The sequence below is a fragment of the Lepisma saccharinum genome, chromosome 11, assembly GCF_977018435.1.
Source record: "Lepisma saccharinum chromosome 11, izLepSacc3.1, whole genome shotgun sequence".
Classification (NCBI taxonomy): Eukaryota; Metazoa; Arthropoda; class Insecta; order Zygentoma; family Lepismatidae; genus Lepisma; species Lepisma saccharinum.
In genome coordinates, this window is record NC_139239.1 from 71,114,122 (window position 1) to 71,134,210 (window position 20,089).

At 39.1% G+C, this 20,089-nt stretch overlaps 1 protein-coding gene and 2 non-coding genes across 3 annotated transcripts in view; all 3 read left to right on the forward strand.

Annotated features, from left to right (window-relative positions):
• The window catches only part of LOC145995307 (uncharacterized), a 39,349-nt gene extending 29,499 nt beyond the window's left edge, over window positions 1-9,850 (forward strand). Inside the window, exons 5-6 of the mRNA XM_083131911.1 lie at window positions 7,975-8,166; window positions 9,720-9,850. Of these exons, the coding sequence (XP_082988037.1) occupies window positions 7,975-8,166; window positions 9,720-9,723 (196 nt within the window). The 3' untranslated portion in view covers window positions 9,724-9,850. The remainder of the gene's footprint in view (window positions 1-7,974; window positions 8,167-9,719) is intronic.
• A 956-nt stretch (window positions 9,851-10,806) lies between these two features.
• TRNAS-GGA (transfer RNA serine (anticodon GGA)) lies at window positions 10,807-10,879 on the forward strand. Its single transcript has one exon. It is a non-coding gene; the product is annotated as a tRNA-Ser (tRNA).
• Window positions 10,880-13,548: 2,669 nt separating this feature from the next.
• On the forward strand, window positions 13,549-13,620 carry TRNAH-GUG (transfer RNA histidin (anticodon GUG)). The gene has a single exon. It is a non-coding gene; the product is annotated as a tRNA-His (tRNA).
• Window positions 13,621-20,089: the final 6,469 nt, after the last annotated feature.

The window sequence follows — 20,089 nt, forward strand, 5'->3', positions numbered from 1 at the left end:
TCTTTCAGGCGTTTTTTTTAACACATGTCCTTTTACTTAAATGAAGCAAAATACAGAATACGAAGACATGCTATGAATTATTCTTCGTGGAAACTAACTTTATGGAAATTATTTTTACATAAAGAGCGAACAGAATTCATAAATAACTAACCTTTCAGGATATGACAGAACACGAACACAGCTCTGGATTCATCTTCCGGCAGTTTTTACAATAAAAATCTGCACAATAAGCCATTGTTTTTATTTTTTGTTCTTCTACATCCTTATTAAAATAGTTAGTGTACGTCCATGACAGATCATATGGAACGATGTTACGTCATGTAGAACTAGTGACTTTAAAAATACGATTTTTCTTATACATGTTTAAGAAGGGAAAGGCATTTAATAAAATATAAAATCACGTACAAGTGATCATCATTGATTAATAGATACATGAACTAAATTTTTAATGAGAAAATTAGGATTTAGCATCGATGGTGGTGCCGACTGGTAGCTGGTTAATTCATGCACGAACAAATGAATTCCGAAATTAACCTTATTCGGATTTTTGCACCAGTGCGGGAGGCCTGATATAAAGGACTCAATATTTGAAGAAATCGGCTGGCCAGAACAAATTAAATCTTTGCCATGGAAACGCAAATTGTTTTTAGCAGAAATCAGGACTAGACAATCTAGAAGAAGTAGAAAGTTTAAGAATGCATTGAACTCGATCAAACTTCAAACTGGAGATTTGTAGTGTTGCCCACGAGACGAGACTTTGGCCTGTCTCGTCTCGTGGAAATGCTGTGAAATGCTGTCTCGTCTCGAAAATATTCGTTTGTCAAAGGGACACATGATCAATCTCGTCTCGTCTCGAATTTTTAAAAGCCTGTCCCGTCTCATCCCGTGGGCAACACTAGAGATTTGGTTATGATAAAAAATAGGCAAGTTAGTTCTAAAATTAACAGCCAGATTCATAAATTGTTCAACTTGTATATTGGGCCATTCCTTGTCAAGGAAATTAAGGACAATAATGCAATTCTTTACACAATGAACCAGCAATATTATGACAAGGTGAACTTTTCAAATCTTCGAGTGTTTAACTGTTCGGAAGAAAAGAGGAATCAACTCTTGTCTGAAAATTAAATTTATGAGAGTAGATACTGGAAAAATGAAACCATTCTGTTTATTATTTTGTACAATTGAATGTTCTATTATGGTCTGATTTGTTATTACCTGTTAGGCACAAATCTGTTTATGTGCACATTGTTGTCGAATGTCAGATAATATTGTGCATTTGTAACTTTGTTTTAGTTATGTTGATAAACATCTGACTGATTTTTAAATGAAAACTCATCCTTGCTGTTTCGTAGTTTTCATTTTCCCGGAGGAGGGGAATGTTGGGACGGTCCTGTGGATCCTCACAATATAATTAATTATATGTTTATTGAAATTATTAATTTCATATTATACAAATCACTTTATATTAACGGTTCAAAAAAATGTATAATTATTACTTTGTACAACGTTAATTATGTTTTGTGTTATTCATTGCACTATACGCTGTATAAACGAGATATTTGGAATTCTAACGTTGCTATAGCAACGAGAATCAATAGTCATTATGTGGTAATGTGTGTGAAAAAAAATGGAAATATAGGTAATAGTGAACTGCATATTGCTCAGTTATTTCACGAATAGAATAGACCCATAGAAGTTGTATCTTCACCTTCGCGTTTTAGTTTCAAATATTTATGAACGAAATGTAATCGTGCAAATGATTGACTTGTGAACGTCACATGCGCAACAGCGGTATTTTCATTGATTCGATGATTTCGCGCTGCACGCGCACCTTCTGACATCAAAACAACATCATTATTAGCACCTGATTCTTGCCCCAAAGCTCAAACAATGGAATCGTAAACATTGCGAAGTGTCATGTTTCCTTCAGCTTTCTAGCAAGCTGCTTTTAACTTCATAGACGGGATAGTTGTATGCGTGTTATATTGTGGATGTGGAAGAAATGTTCCTTGATGATTAGGAAATCGACTGAGGACACCTTTGCTTTACCTCCCCCGCCCACCTTCACACAGCGGTATCTGCAGACCCCTTGTGACAGCCACTGGACGGAACCCTTCAAAATATCGTCTCTCCCAAACATCAGGGTTTATCCGAAACTGATATCAATTCTTCCATTCACACCATAAGGGTTGCTAGAATTTTTGTCACATATGTAGATTGTGCATGAAGTGTTTTTAACAAACAACGTGTTTTCTTTTTCAAAATACACAGCCTTATATGAACATAAGAGAATAAGGAGAATAATTTATGGAATTCCATCCATTGAAATTTATTTAGCTGTAATTTTTTGCTACTAGTTTGTGTTAGACATAAATACACAGGTTGTTGACATATTCATAGCCGGATCTATCTAGAATTTGTTTCTTGGAATGGCACGGAATATATATATATATATATATATATATATATATATATATATATATTGTCGGTACTCGAATGAGGAACTAACTAAGAAACAGAAATTAAGCTTAAAGGGTCTTTAGATGTTGCCGGAAAGAATACACATGCCTAGGCCAGGATTTACAGTACGAATTCTTGTAGGGAAGTGCATTGACAGTTACAATTAAAATGAACACACACCGTGTTACAAGAGGTGTTTGAAATAATGTCCTCCTGCATCCACATATTTATATAGGAAATTTTCACTAACACGTATCAGTTCCTCTTCCGAAATTGCTTCATTTTATTTCTTCATATTTTTTTTCAATTCTTCTAATATAAAAGTTTGGTAGCTCGCCAGGATGACGTCAAAAATATGCCTGTTTCTTGTGCAAAGCGCCGGAGAGATTTCTGAGGAGTATGTTTCAATCGTGTTCCAACGTCGTCTTGTTTATCCTCAGTAAGCACATGCCGTTTTACCTTAACAAGAGCAGACCCTATGCTCCTAAATTTGTTCACAAGTAACAGATCACTGTCTCTGTGTGAAACAGGAACATGTGGGAATTCTGCTGCAAAACGCATTCTAACTTCGCTACAAGAATTCGTAATGACGTAAGAGTCGTACAGTATATAAAAATTCGTTGTTTAAAATTGTACGGATAGCGTGGCATTATTAGACTGCAGAAAAAAAACTAGTAATAAGTAAACTAAAACAAAACAAGCCAAAACACTTGTTAACAATTTAGCACTTCACAAACACGTGCAAACTGGACAACAGCTGTCTGGATACTGAAGCACTGACGTGTCCAATGCCAAGGTCAGCGTACAGTTGTGGGTTTAAATGCCGGCAGATGTGCTCTTACTTTCCGACGCGCTAGCCGCCACCCAACGGCCACCTCGGCCGTGAAAGGCATTGTATACGTATATCCTTATCGCTAAAAATTCCGAGAGAGAGAAATATGATGTTTAGAATCAAGGAGTTAACAAACTATGAATTAGAAATATTAAAATTGAGCTCCATACCAAGGTAGTCTGGCAATAAGACTGCTGCCTTGTAACCAAGTGATCCCGTGTTCGAGCCCTGGTGGGGGAACATTTCATTAAGTGGCTCAAATTCCACTATAAAATACTACAATTTGTGCAAAAGTCAGCACACTTGGGTAATATAATGCTCTTCGGAGTCTTTGTAGTTTGGTTACAATGTCCAAGCGTGCTGATTTTTGCACCGTATTGCAGTATTTAGTTGGTTGGATTTATATTAACCTCATTTCTGAGGATAGAAAATAGTTTCTGCACTGGCATAGTAGAACATCTCGATTCCAGCATGTGAATGCAGAAGAGCTACGTGTGAAGAGAATATTAAAATTATGACTTATTAATTTCTAAATTAAGGGAAAGCTTTACTAAGGATAGTGATGTGTTAATTGGATTTGGCCGTTTCAATTCAGAAAGTTCCGAATTTATGAACTACGGAAAGCTACAATCTTCCGCCGCTCACTACTGTTGTGATATGGAAGGGAATTAGAAATAACAACCCTTCAGCACCTGCTTGCGATGGTTGAAACTTTCAAAATTGCCTTTAATGAACTTTATAAGCTTTGTGTTAAATGCAGTGGAGGCGATTGGGTTCCAAAACTTGGTGGTGGTGGTGGGAGGGGGGGGCAAGAACAATCTACTTTCTCTTGGTACATACGGTTTAGCATGATACGGGGCCAAAGCGGAAAAAGGTGTGGGGGGGGGGCATCTGCACCCCCATGCCAACCTAATCGCCGCTACTGTCGAGAATCAAAAAGTTTTTCCATCCCATAAGATGTCCAGGACTATTTTGTTAAATAACTGTTACAGTTGAGGAAATAAGTACAGCACTCAACCTCTAGTTGCCAACCCCATTACGAAGGTAACCCATGATTTGCTGCAAAGTAGAAAAATGTTTTTTCACGTTCAACTAGTGGCGGAGATTATGGGGGCGTGGGGGGGCAGTTGCACCCCTCCACCACATTTTCTCCCGTTCTATGCTAAACCTTATGTACCAAGGAAAAGTAAACTGCCCTTGTCCTCGCCACCTAGTTTTGGCACCGTGCCCCCCCCCCCTTTAGTTTTGGAAACCAATCACCGCCACTTTTAGACATCATTTTGCCACGTATTATCTAGTCCGTGAGACACATATTTTTTTTTGTTTTGACGAGGAATTTCTCTATCCAAGTTCATGGGCGTAACTTGGAATCTAACTGTAGGGGGTCACAATGGAACTTGCCGCTTAACTATTTTGGGGAGGATTAAAAAATTTCTAGGCCATAAAAATAGGGTCCAAGATTATTTTTATTTTGTGAAACAACTCTCACATTTGTGAAATCATAAAAATTGCTCCTCTGGTCAAAGGAAGTCAACAAAAGTACCATTGACTTGTAAATTTTAATAAACCTGAAAATTGATGACGGCCAATGCTCCCCTTGCTTCCGCCATTCTCATTTGCGAAAGCAGTCTTCTTCTATTGCCTTCACCTCAGTTACTTTTGTATTTGAGACTATTTCCTGATGTCACATATTTACGGAAAGATTTTATGACGGTCATAACATTCGCACAACAAGTCCATCTTGTTACAGATAGGATCTTTAAAGGAATAAGTTTCTATCCTGCATCTCTTAAGATGCTTTCGAAGATACCATGCCTTGTTGGACTACTTGCAATTAAGCTATATATGTATTGCATTATTAAAAAAAAGATCACACTGTTAAATTATATGTGACTTTAAATTAGGCTCTGAAGTTCAGATTGAAAACAACTACACATAATTTATTAATTTCCAAATATGAGCCATTTATTCGCCAGCCACATTAAGCAACACAGCTCACCTAACGAATAAAGTATGAGTGAGTGTTAATAACAAGAAATTTCCTAGAAAACGGAGTGGAATAGTTCAATTATATACAAAGTAATACAAGCAACCCCCTCTCCCGTAGTTGCTTCGACATGTACCGGCTTAAAAATAGGTAACATTCTTTTAGAGTATAATATTATAACTGCAATAAGATTACATTACATTTCTAAGTAAAAGATTTGGGGGGGCAGTCGGCCACACTTGCCTCCCCGTGCGCACGTCTATGAAAATGAAGCTTAAAGGTTCGTTAGGTGTTGAACGTCCTCCTACTTATAAAAATTTATTTTTGCACCTGTTAGACCTATTCCTAAAAATAGTGATTCAATTTTTGTAGCAGGTTTGGTGAGTTATGATTGGCCAAATAGAAGTTTTTCAATGGAAAATATTAAGTGAGAAAACTTCTAGTTTTTCCTATTTTTTGTCGAAATGCGTCTAACGTACTATAACAATCTAGGGGAGAAGGGAGCCAGAGATGTTTTGTGGGGCTTCAGTCCCCTAGCCCGCATGGAACGCCGTCCCTGATAAGGTGGAAATAAGAGCGAATATTCTGATGGATAGTGACTCACTAGATGGACAGTTTGATTCAGATGGTCATTGATACCCATCAGTGTAACATTTGTAAGAGTGCAGTGAAAAATTTAAAAATACTTTCAATCACCAGTCATTTTATTTGCAAAAGAAACTCATTTTTCCAATTGTCTCCGTAATAAACACAGTGTTACCCTGTAATGAAGGGGTCCCGGGTTCGATACCCAGTGAAAGCACATGGTGGTTCAATCCTATTTTAAACTGTGGGTCAGTCCCGATTAACTTTAATGTGCATAAAGAGGACTTGAAACTATTTTTTTTAGTTTTATGGACGCATATGTAACATTGATATTTTCGGTACTTGGAATATTACTTATTTTGTCTTGTATATTTATCTTTTAAAACTGAAACATGCAATTCGTAGTTTTATACAATCTCAATTGAACAAAAAACAATATATATATTTAATCGTAATAATTGAGGATTTGCGTTTTAGACCTTTAATTTAACATACATTAAGAGCCCGGTCTCTGGCACCATGAGCGATCAAAAAGGTAATTTCTCTCGTGTGAACCACGAAGGGTTAATCGGAACCCTTACCTTAGTTTATAGAATCCATACCACTGTGCAATTTTCCTCCACCGGGGATCGAACCTCGGACCCATTGATTCAAATACAACAGCGGTACTGATACACATTGACGGCGCTTCGTGGTGATGGCGCCCGGGGAAAATGTCTGGAGGGGAAGGGGGCGAGAAAATATTGCAAGAGGGCAGTTATATTATTTGCACACGGTGTATACCAGTGCATGAACGGAAAAAAAGTCACTATTTGGTCCTTTCGGTCTCCTGCGTCTAATAAACAAGGAATAACAATAGTCGGTGGTCTTTTCATCTATCACACGGAGGAGCCTTCCTTTCCCTTTCCCCCGACCACAAACGCTGCCGGTGAGAAGTGATACGAAACTAAACAATCGCGTTCACTGCGAATCTCATTGTTTGTAATCTTATCAATAATAATAATAATAATAATATCGTCTTTATTCAGAGGGGTGTTTCGGCCTCGCGGGCCGTTCTTTCAACAATGACCATTGTATATTGATTGTTAGCACGGTAGCACTGTAAGTTGGCAACTTGAGTTCGGTCATTACGCATTGTTCGATTCACTGAAACACATTAGCCCATCTCAAAATATTCGGGATTAGATTTGATTTCCTTAGTGTGGAAAACTTTGTCAAAAAATGATTTTCCCGTCTATGTTTTTGCCGTCGATGTTTTTGGTGTCGATGTTTTTGCCGTCGATGTTTTTCCAGTCATGTTTTTACCATCGATGTTTTTACCGTCGATGTTTTTTGTGTCGATGTTTTTGACGTCGATGTTTTTACCGTCGATGTTTTTGGCGTCGATGTTTTTACCGTCGATGTTTTGACCGTTGATGTTTTGTTCTGTCGATGTTTTGTACCGTCGATGTTTTGTTGGCGATGTTTCGTCGGCGATGATTTGACGCTGCACCTATCTTTCCTACATCTCTCTTTCTACTTGTTCTATCTCTCTCATTTTCTTGCATTTTCTTGCCCTCTTTCTCTTTAGTTCTAGTTTTTAAGTCCACTTTATGCACAGATAAGCTAATTGGTTCTGGACCTAAAGTTTAAAGTGGAATTCGAATCACTATGTGCCTCCACCGGGTATCGAACCCGAGGACTCTTGATGATTATAAGGCGACTGCGTTACCACTCGTGAGGGCGCCTTATCTTTATATCTTCTCTAGTAGTCTTCCCTGACTTCCCTCTGCTTCTCTCTCTCTCTCTCTCTCGAGCATCCTACCTCTCCTTTTTAGTTCTTTTTGCTCTCTCCCCCTGTCTTGCTTGCTCTTGCACCCATTCTCTCTCTCTCTCATTTTCTTGCGCTCTTTCTCTTTAGAACTTCCCTACCTCACTCTTTTTTTAGTTCTCTTTCCTCTATTCCTGACCCCTCTCTCTCGTCTCTGCGATTGTCCTGGCATTCCTTTCATCTAATCACCATTCACCCGTCGCAATTACGGAAAAATACAGGCAAAGGAAGTTAATCAAAATATAATATCAATACAATACATGGAGTTTAATTCAATATTACACCACTTTTCATTTTCAGGATTATCAAGCTCTTCGAGGCAGGAATTGTTGACTACTATCTCAGATTGATTGAGGAAGAAAAACTGGAATGTTCTCGTTCCAGTTTCATGTCCTTGGAAATTTCTGGAATGGCTCCAGCATTTTTCATGCTGGCATTTGGTCTGGCGGCTTCTGTGGTTGTTCTCTTCCTGGAGATCCTCGTGAGAAATCTGTAAGTCACTACAGCCAGGATAATTATGTCATAACTTGTTGTCAAAATATAAAAAATATGAAAGATTTACACATACACATACGTACGTACATTCAGTATATCTACCAATCGTGCTACCCGTGCCAAAAAAAGAAATTGAGCTTGGTGACAAAGATAAACTTTTCTAATTCGGCCACTTTTAGGGTAATTTCTCACAAGAAAAGGGCGCGTTATTTAAAAATATTTCATTTCTATTCTATTACGTCGCTTTTCTTCCATATATATGTTTAATCGCAACGGTGATGATAAATTACGAATTTGTATTTGCTGCATGTAATCGAGTTGATGAGAACAAAGGATGATTAGATGAAATTGACGGAGAATTAAGGAAACCTTTATGCCCAGCAAGCCCGTAGCCAGGCAGGGACCAGGGAGGCTGATCCCCCCTGTAACTGCCGTCAGCCCCCCACTGGCACTGAGGTCATCCCCCTTGACATTAGGTAAAACCATTTTGTGTAATTTGTTTGCAGTGAAAAGTGAAAATGTAGACAGTAGATATTATTTTGCTCACAACTTTGGTGAAGGATAAATTAAGGGAGCATGAACAGCAGCTATTATATTCGTTCATCTCATATATAAGAAAAAGTCTTAAGTAGCGGCAAGTATTTAGGAGATTCTCTTCTCTAGACTTCAGAAAGTTTCTTCACAGGGGAGCTTCTTTATCTGTACCTTCGGGGTGCAAGGGGTGATTCTTCCACGTAGTAAACCCAATCGTCAACCTCACTTTCACGTAGTACATCCTGGACTGCTTTTTGCAGACTAACGAGGCTCCGGCGACAGGCCCTATGGCCAGTATAATTCTGTATGTTGTCCTTATCTGTGCTGAGTGCCCCTTTACAGCCTCAACTTTTAGCCAGTCAGAATATTTTTAAGATTTTAGTTATGCGACGTTACATATATATTATTTGTTATGCTAAGGGGCTGGACACCGCATAACGTGACTGGTGCAAAATAGCCTAAGTGCTGATGAACCCAAAATTTTAAATTGAAATTAAATTAAATTATCTGTACCATCGTTGCCCCTGTTGCGACCTTCCATTAATACAGAAATCTGTGACTTTGATGTCATTATGCAAATTCCCTCCGCATGTATGTACGGTAGGCACTATGATTGAATATTGTCCATTTTTTCTTGTGTAATTGTACCATCATGATTTACAAACCCCCCCCAATAACCCGTGAGCCTAGACATCAATTCTGGCTACGGGCCTGATGCCCACGAAGTCAGGACCTTCCAAAAGAAGCCTTATTCAGTGCTTAGAGAAGAAGAAATTCGAATAACACCAAATGAAGGTTTCGTGAGCCACTATTGCTCTCATGTAGGCATTTAAATTGAAGGTAGGATAGAGGTTAGGTTATTTCTAAACACCCAAAACAATTTTCACAGGAAATTTAAAGTATATGTCAGTATTACTTCTTCTCCCCAATATAATTGAATTAGGTACCACTGGCAGTGTCTTCTCATCGTTATTAAATCACTTTGATCTTTCACAGATTTTATTTTATCATTGCAGGTAGGAAATAAACTTCAAGAAACATCCAGAGATTTCCTATACTTTGAAGAGTTTTAACAAAGGGCATCTGAAGACTCCATCGGCAAAGCATGAAACGTTGCCTGCACAGTCGAGGACACTTCTGGGTTGTAATAGTCCCATTGAAAGTAAATAGGGTTCATACAACCCAGAAGTGTCCGTGACTGTACATCGATGTTGTTCATGATACATGATACATGATAAATGTAACGTGCGTCACATTTCCATTTCAGGCCATTCCATTAATTTGGTTTTATTTCTGGGCGTTATGCAGCCGAAATAGCTAGGCTGGGAGAACGTTATACTGAAGATGTAAAGGTTCCTGATTCGATTTCGGCAGAAGGTGTATGTTTTGTTCATTCTTCACGATATCTGATTGTATTATTCTAATGAACATGTACGAGTATTTTATTAACAAGATACATGTTTGTAATGTTGTACACTTAGATGTTTGTCCGTCACTGTATTGTAAAAGGTAATGTTTATGGAAATGGTGTACTTAGGATCATTTACCTAATACCCTCAAATATACAAATCACACTACGATTAGTCGATGTTCCATCACTAACAACTAACAACGCAAGGTGTTCGTTACTTCCACATTTCTTTGAGGTGATTATCAATATATATTAATTTATTCGTATATTCACTTCTCTGCATGTATCTATGATGAATGTAAACTGAAATACTGTAGAATTAAAGAAAATAACGTAGGTGATTCTTTCAAATGCTAATGAATGATGTTACAAACTGTTATTCACAATACTGTTCTTATGAACTTACAGGTTTCATACTTTACAACATAAATGTCCCTCGTTCGATCCCGAGTTTCGGCAAAACATCTCATTTTATTCACAATACTGTAACCGTAGTGTTCTTATGAACATGCGGACATTATATTCAAAGGGAACCTATTTCTATGATATCTGAGCGTCAGACTGAAGATCTAAAGTTCCCGGGCTTTAGCAAAAAATCATGATTCTATTCACATTACTGTAAGGGTACTGTTCTTATGAACATACAGACGTGATACTCACAGGAAGGTATTGTCTTACTTCAATGTTTATCAGCCGAAATAGCTCAGTTGGGAGAGCGTTAGACTGGAGATCTAAAGCTCCCTTGTTCGATCCCGGGTTTCGACAAAAAACATTTCATGTTATTCACAATACTGTAACCGTAATGTTCTTATGAACATGCAGACGTGATACTCACAGAATGGTATTGTATTACTTCAAAATTTATCAACCGAAATAGCTCAGCTGGGAGGGGGCCTCCCCGATGGCACAGTGGTATCGTCGTCGCCTTGTAATCAAGGGGTCCCGCTTCGATACCCGGTGGAGGATCAAGTGGTTTGGATCCCACTTTAAACTGTAGGTCCAGTCCCGATTAAACTCACTGTGCACAAAGTGGACTTAAAACTTCAAATCAAATCTAGAAGCTCAGATGGGGGAGCGTTACACTGAACATGTAAAGTTTCCTGGTACATACCTTCCCGGGTTTCGGCAGAAGGTGTCTGTTTTGTTTATTCTTCACGATATCTGATTGTAGTATTCTAATGAGCATGCACGACTATGGTATTAACAAGATACATGTTTGTAATGTTGTACACTTAGATCTTTGTCCGTCACTGTATTGTAAAAGGTAATGTTTATGGAAATGGTGTACTTAGGATCATTTACCTAATACCCTCAAATATACAAATCACACTACGATTAGTCGATGTTCCATCACTAACAACTAACAACGCAAGGTGTTCGTTACTTCCACATTTCTTTGAGGTGATTATCAATATATATTAATTTATTCGTATATTCACTTCTTTTCTTGTATCGATGATGAACTTAAACTCAAATACTGTAGAATTAAAGAAAATAACTTAGGTGATTCTTTCAAATGCTAATGAATGGTGTTACAAACTGTTATTCACAATACTGTTGTTTAGAAGTTACAGGTTTCATACTCACAAGAAGGAATGTTATTACTTCAAAATCTATCAGCCGAAATAGCTCAGCTGGGAGAGCGTTTGACTGAAGATATAAAGGTCCCTGTTTCGATCCCGGGTTTCGGCAAAAACAATTTATTTTATTCACAACACTGTAACCGTAATGTTCTTATGAACATGCAGACGTGATACTCACAGAACGGTATTGTATTACTTCAATGTTTATCGGCCGAAATAGTTCAGCTGCGACAGCGTTAGAATAAAGGTCAATGTCTCGGTCCAGCGTTTCGGCAAAATCATTTCATTTTATTCACAATACTGTGACCGTACTGTTCGAATGAACATATAGATTTCATACTCACAGGGAACGAATTTCTACGATATCAACATTTATCAGCAATATAGCTCAGCTGGGAGAGCTTCAGACTGAAGATCTGAGAGTCCCTTCTTCTATCCCGGGTTTCGGAAAAAAACATTTCATTTCATTCGCAATACTGTAACCGTAGAGCTCTTATGAACATGCAGACGTGAAATTCACAGGCAACGTTATTCTATGATATCAACATTGTTCATCCGAAATATCTCAGCTGGGATAGATGATGAAACTGAAATGGCGAGTAAGGAAGACGATAGATACTAAGACTGAGAAACTCTAAATGAATGATACAAGAGATACAAGAAGAAGATACATAAGAGAAGTGAAAGTGATACAAATGAAATTTTACCTTATTTCAGGGTGCATTAAGTGACCTAAGGACCCGTTAATTTCTTCGGCTTCCGTACTAATGATAGCACTAAGTAAATTATTTTCCTTTGCTGTTAGTTTGCCTTTCAAGGAAATCTGACTTGCCTCAGCGACTAGGTTATTTGTTCAATGACACACGTTTTAATCGCCTCTAACCCCTCCCCCAGGGTGGGAGAATGGATCCTATATAGCCTCTTCTGTATGCATGGGCCATTGACAGATGAATTCCTGCTTGCCATAACTCAGTCAGGTGCACGATCAACTCTGTGACTGCTACGAATTATGACCACATAATAAAAATAAAGCATTTCAATAATTGTTTCTAAGCTTGACGATCTAACCTGAAAAATTGTAGATTTCTGATCCAACGGGAAAGTGGAGATGTGATACTTTTTATCGCGTCATGACGTCGTTGCTGATAGTAAATTCACGTTTTTGTTACGTTAGAAGTGTTATGTTTGTTTAATGCAGTTACGTTTTCTTGGCTTCATGTGTGTCTACACAACGATATTTTCTTTCCTAAAAAAAACTGTGAGAGAGCTTCGGGATATTGTGAATTGGAGAAATACTGGTCACACTTCGGGGCTTAACATCTAGGCAATTTGTAGTTTCCGCATCATGAAACAAATTTGCATTACGTGAAACACTGATATCAGATGATTAAATTATTTATATATATATATATATATATATATATATATATATATATATATATATATATATAATATATATATTATATATATATACATATTTTCTTTTTCCTACTACCAGATAATTTTGTGCATGTTACTTTCATTACTACAAACGGGAATGTTTGCACTTACTATATGTGTTCTAAAAATGCTCTTACGGTTGTGCGGAATAATTCAATTCTCGTGATAATTTTGGTGCACATGATGCAAATTTTCATTTTCATGTCATGTTGTGTTCAGAGTAAATTCATTTTTCTAATGATTAACGTATACGAGAAGATGGTGTATTGTTCGCGCATGACAAATTACTGTAATCATGCTGCTGAAGTAATCGCTTGCAGTCTTTCCTGATTAGATCTTCTTTCTCGTTGCATGCTCTGGAGGTTCGAAGGAGTCCAGGAAACTTCAGTTTAATAAAGGTGTTTCGTTGTAGCCGTGATCGTCTAGTGGTTAGGACATTGCGTTGTGGCCGCAATAACCCAGGTTCGAATCCTGGTCACGGCAATGGTAACATTGCCACGGCATGAGGCGGTACTTTTTTAGTGTTATACATAATCAAGTTCAATTATTTTATTATTATTATAATTTTTAAAAATTAAAATTAAATTCATTAATAAATTTTTACGTATTTTAAGTGACCTTCGACCTAGATGTTCAAAGTGTATTCTTATGAGTTCTCCTCCGTAGTCGAGCGGGTTAAGGCGTTCACTCGTCTTGAGATCGTTCGTTGCGGGACGGCGTAGGTTCGAATCTGGCTCTGGTCGGAATTTATTCGGCCTACGTATAGGGCCGGTGGCAACCCACCATCGTGAGGAAATTGGGAAGCTCCGAGTGAGTGAGCGTAACCCGGTCAAGAAGACCTACAACGGCTGGGGGTTCGTCGGGCTGATCACCCGTCACCCCAACACTGGTCTGAGACCTCCACGCTATAACAGGTGACGGCGGAACAGTGTGGGAGGGAGACCAGCAGTCGGTAGGTAAGCCAAGGCGCTGTAGAGCTGTGGGGTTAAAAGTGCGTATTTAGATGTTCAGTCCTCCTCCGTAGCCGAGCGGGTTAAGGCGTTCACTCGTCTTGAGATCGTTCGCTGCGGGACGGCGTAGTTTCGAATCCGGCTCTGGTTGGAATTTATTCGGCCTACGTATAGGGCCGGTACAACCCACCATCGTGAGGAAACTGGGGAGCTCCGAATGAGTGAGCGGTAACTCGGTCGAGAAGACCTACAACGGCTGACCACCCGTCACCCCAATACTGGTCTAAGATCTCCACGCTATAACAGGTGACGGAGGAACAGTGTGGGAGGGAGACCAGCAGTCGATAGGTAAGCCAAGGCTCTCACGGTTATTATTATTTAGATGTTCAAAGTGTAAAATTTAGTTTTTCATATTCCTACCAGCTGATAGTACTGAATTAGCTTTTTTCTCTATATCTGGACCTTCCGGATGGTGGGCCGGCTTCGATACCCGATGAAGGTATAGTCGACGCGCTAGCTACGTTAACTAGCGGCGGGCTTTGAAGTCGACGGAGCGCGCCCACCAGCTCCAACAATACATTCACCGCACCACCGGCGGCTCCAGGAAGCGTACGATGGTACGTAATTTGGTACCCCCTGTTGTTTCACTTACGCCGGGGCGACATGAAGACAGAAGGTAGCCGGATACGAACGCTCGATCCTGTGTTGGGGCATCATAGGGAAGAAGACGCTGATAACGCAAAGTACACCTCGAAAACCATCGAAAATGACATCATCAAATCAATCCACGACGTTATGAACGACAAAATGCGTGCATCGTTCAATGAAACTAAACATGTTTCTGTGATGATGTACGAAACAACGGACCGTTCGAAACATGAACAGGTGGTAATATTCATACGCTGGTGTCAGGAGGACTTACAAATTCATGAAACCCTGATTGCGCTGAAAAGAGCGAAGTCGACAAAACAGAGTACTTACTGGATCTCTTGTCGTTGGACGTGATGGAGTTTTCAAATGGAAAAGTCTTAGCGCAGTGTTACGATGGAGCAGCAAATATGCAGGGCCGTTGGAACGGGTTACAGGCGAAAGTGGGTGATTTCTGTGGAAGAGATGTTCTCACCGTTCATTGCTTCGCGCACTGTCTAAATCTCGTATTAGTACATAGCATGAAATGCGTGCGCGAGGCCTTTTCACTGTTTGGTACCCTGGAGGCTTTGTATGTCTTCATTGAATGATCGGCTCAAAGACATGCAGTATTTGAAGATATTCATAATTCAGTCGACTTGAAGTTAAGGACTCTGAAAAACACAGCGATACAAGATGTTCTCTCGGTCAGAAGCGAAGAACATCATAACAGAAAAATTTCCTCTGGTGATTCAAGCCCTTAAGGATCTTCAGGACAACTCAGAAGATGCCAAGGTTTCTGCTCAGGCTAAAGGACTGCTCTTCACCATCCAGTCATTTGACTTCAATCTGTGGATTCGTCTTTTGAGACCCGTCCTGAATGTCATCAATACACTTAATGTCTCATTACAACGACTTGACACGAATATGGACAGTGCTCTAGGAGGTGTTGAAGCTCTGGAAAACACCATCCAAAACTAATATATGAAGGTTTCATGGCTGAACGCGAAAAACATGGAATTATTCTTCCTTCAAAGCGCAAACGCCAGGTCAATGCACTCTTCACAACGTCTTAATTGACCGCCCTGAAAAAATTCAAAGTCCTGAATTCGTAAATTTGGTAACATAGCGCTTCAGAGTCCACAAATAGTATCCAACTTAGCAACAGTTTTTCTTTCTAAACGAAAACTTTCTTGTGAATTTCTTTCATTCTTTCACATTCCATGAAGTTAGAAACCCTAGACCAGTAATATAATACGCAATTAAACAAAAATCGTAAATTGGAAATACGAATGTTGATATATTTTTAAGAGTATTCGTTCTGAAATAGAAAATTGGATAATTTATGTGCAGTTGGAAACACTGAACTGATTCTCCACCACCTGGAGAGAATTGACATCACATTTTAATGCAATGAGGTAAATTTCTCTCGATTTTAGGCAAAATTACAGTAAAGATATCTTGCACAATACGGGACGATTCTCCTAAGTGCGTTATTTCCCTAATCTGTGGCGAAAAATGGTTCGGAACGCCAGCAAAATATTCTTTCAACTGAGATCAACTTGTTTCACAGAGTTTCACTTTAGTAACCTCCTGGAGCAGTTCGTTAGACGATCGTCTCGTTTTACTTTTTATTCAAGAACGAAACATCGTACGTTCAAATCTCACCCACTCCTGATTTTTTTTATTGTTGTTTACGGAGTACGAAGTGTTGTAATAATGTAATATAAGATTATATTAAATCACTGCAAATATTTATGCGATGCATACCTCGAGAAAGTTTCTGCTCCTGCTCAACTTCTTGATTTTTCAGTGATTGGCAGCATTTTTGGCAAGACCTTTCTATTCATCCAGCTGCCAAAAGTTATTTTAACACACATTAAATATTTATATGTCATAAATATATGTTCTTAAACAGGATGTTGTAATCAATGTGTCTCGGGTTTTATATCAGGTGGAGGCTCATTGCACAGTGGTTCGGATTCCTGTTTAAACTGTAGGTCCAGTCCCGATTAGCCTATCTGTGCATAAAGTAGACTTGAAACAACCACAACAACAACAGCAACACACACACACAGACATACCATCACACACACAAATACGATGTTCTTTGTTTGTGCTCTTTACTGCGAACCTGAAATATACGTCGGATTTTCAAATGATTCAACCACAAATATTAAGCTACCGTGCGTCCATTTCGATCTGCAGCCGAGAGATCGGGAGAAGCGTGGCTGGCGGCGCTGGCGGAGATGCCGACATTTGCGGCCTGTAATGCTCGCTTATTTTTACGGACATATCCAGACATTTATATAAATATTGCAAAACGAGCACTAACCTGGGTTATAATTCATCATCTGTAATTCATCCAAGTTCTGCAATTATATACACAAAAAAATACGCTTTAGAAGTGACGATAAGAGTCACAGATAATAAAACATTTTAATCATAGTTTTGACCAGCAACGTCCTGCTTAAGTTTATATCCTTGAAAGAGTTTTGTGTCGATGGGGATCGTTTGGAGGTTTCGAATGTGCAACACTGTATCAAGATTACGCTGCCGACGAAACCATTAAAAGTCAATGGTTTTCGTGAGCTTCCTCGATGAACTCGATGAAATTGGGGCAGCGTTAGAAAGTTATCCAAACAAACCTCTACGCCGTGTTTCACAGGAGATGGGAGTGTCAAAATCATCAGCACATACAGCCACAAAGCTACTAAAATTAAAACCATACTCTTATAACACAGGTTAGTGCTCGTTTTGCAATATTTATATAAATGTCTGCATATGTCCATAAAAATAAGCGGGCATTTCAGGCCGCAAATGTCGGCATCTCCGTCAGCGCCGCCCGCCACGCTTCTCCCGATCTCTCGGCTGCAGATCGAAATGGACGCACGGTATATTCAACGTTTGAAACTACCCACATCAGACTTTACAACGCATGTTTCTGCATTCGGAAATGCTGGATGTAAACCGCATAAATATCAACGGAAATATACAAGAAACGCAGATAAGCATTCTCGTCCAAAGCCCTTTACTTTGCGAGAAAGATTTTGCAAAGAAGTAGGTTTGAACCCATTCCGCAAGCAAACACGATCCCCCTACACCACACGATTCACGTTAGTTTATGCACTCGCTTCAAGGGATGAAGACATACACATTTCTGTTGTGGTGTAGTGTGAAGTGAAAAGTGAAGTGAAAAGTTTTAAGTGTTTGCTGGAGTCTTTAGGATAGCTGAGGAATGCTTGTAGGATTAAACATTATGACAAGGGTTCGAAAGTTGATGACCTAAAAATAAAAGCTTGATTTTTTTTTCATAAATTACAAGAGAGTAAGTAGTCTAAAAGTCCTCCTCCGTAGCCGAACGGGTGTCGACCTCCGTGGCGAAGTGGTTAGCAGAGCGCGCTACAACGCCAGGAGTTCTGTGTTCGAGTCCCGGGTAAGGCATGGGTATTTGTGTTCGCCCAGTTGATAAGAAACAAAGAAAATGTAGGAATTGAACAAGTGTAAAAGTGAGAAAAAGAAAAAAAAACGGGTTAAGGCGTTCACTCGTCTTAAGATCGTTCGCTGCGGGACGGTGTAGGTTCGAATCCGGCTCTGGTCGGAATTTATTCGGCCTACGTATAGGGCCGGTGGCGACCCACCATCGTGAGGAAATTGGGGAGCTCCGAGCTGACCACCGTACCCCTAGTCTGGCTGCAGATCTCCACGCCCCCTTGGTGGCTCGCGTGGGAGGAAGGCCAGCAGTCCCGGGTTTAAGCCTAGGCTGGATGTTTCTCTCAACAGCTGAAAACTGCTTCTCCTTCTGTTGACAAAATCTCCTAACACATGCCTCCAATTTCGGTGATACTCTGCAAGGCTTTTCTAGAAGGATACACGAAGTGATGTACCGAATACAAAATCGATTCGGGATTCTAGTTTGGCGTACAAAAAATTGGAAATTCAGCATTAATTGGATGTGAAAGCAGCTTTAAATGGGGCATTTGAAGAGTATTAAACCAATTTACCATTTAGGTTCAATATTGTGCATCTTAGTTTCGTGAATTTATATAGATAATTCCAAGCGTTTGCACAATATCTTCAATAGAAATTACATAATTTTATTACAAAAAAGACAAGTATTTAGTTAATACGCCTTCTGAAAGTTCGAGGATTTTCCGCTTATGGCGCTGCTGTCGCTTCTGGGCAAGCAACCCTCTGAATGTGTGTATTCTCCCATCTGCGGCACCAGTCATGTGCCGCTTGGAGCGGAGAAGGGGGGGAGGAGGGGGAGGGTTTCACACCGCAATTTGTAAACTTGTCTTGCTTTGACATCTGGTTTATGTTTTGTCCGCGCAAAGACTTTGGAAACTCAGGGAAGTGCATTCATTCCTTCAGTGGGTGGCTACTTTCAAAATACAAGACAGACAGTCTTGCAAGTCGAGGAAGTGAATCGCCATCACTTAGTTTACACAAATTACGTCGGTTTACAAGTCTGATCCAAAACAAGAAAGCCAGTTACTTCGTTGACTTACTCTGTGATGCTCTCCGATTTTTTTACATATCTAGGTTATGCATCATAATGGGAATTGAAGAAAATGTAGGATGGAAGAGGGTGGTTCAGAGATTCCCATTTTCGCATCTTGACTTTTTTTTTTACCTAATACAATTATATTACTTATACTAAATATTTTGCGGCGCGGTGACACCCAAGAACTGATTTATTTTAATTTATTGAGGCTCAAAGTAAATAATAGATAAAAATTTAAATTAACGTTCATCATATTATTATTATTATTATTATTATTATTATCATCGTGCGTATTATTATTATTATTATTATTATGAAACGTATAAAGCGCAAAATTTAATAGGACGACAATGCTCTGTGTGAGTTTGGTGTGGAGTAACAAAATTTTAATAAATGTATTTCCAAACCATGAATTTCATCTGAAATTAATGATCTCCCCGATCGCATAGTGGTAACGTCATCACCTTGTAATCAAGGGTTCCCGGGTTAGGGGTAGGTCCAATTCCAATTAGCCTATCTGTGCATAACACAGGACTTAATACAAAAATTAATGTAAGATTATGTAAAAATTGACAATTTTGACTGTGTCCGCGTTAACTGAACCTAAAAATTAAAAGACAAATTATACAAAAATAACAGAAAATTTACGAAGGGGAAAATTTATGTTACTGGTTGAAAGATGTAGAGCCTGGGGAAAATGAGACAGGAGACACTTACCTGGAATCCCCTTTAATTTGAACAGTGACTTGACATTGGTAACATTAACTAAGGAAGCATTCATTCATTAACTGACATTCGAGCCTATAGGACTTATGACTTTGCGGTGCATCACAGTCAGAAATCTGGTGAAATCTTAATATTTAGTTTC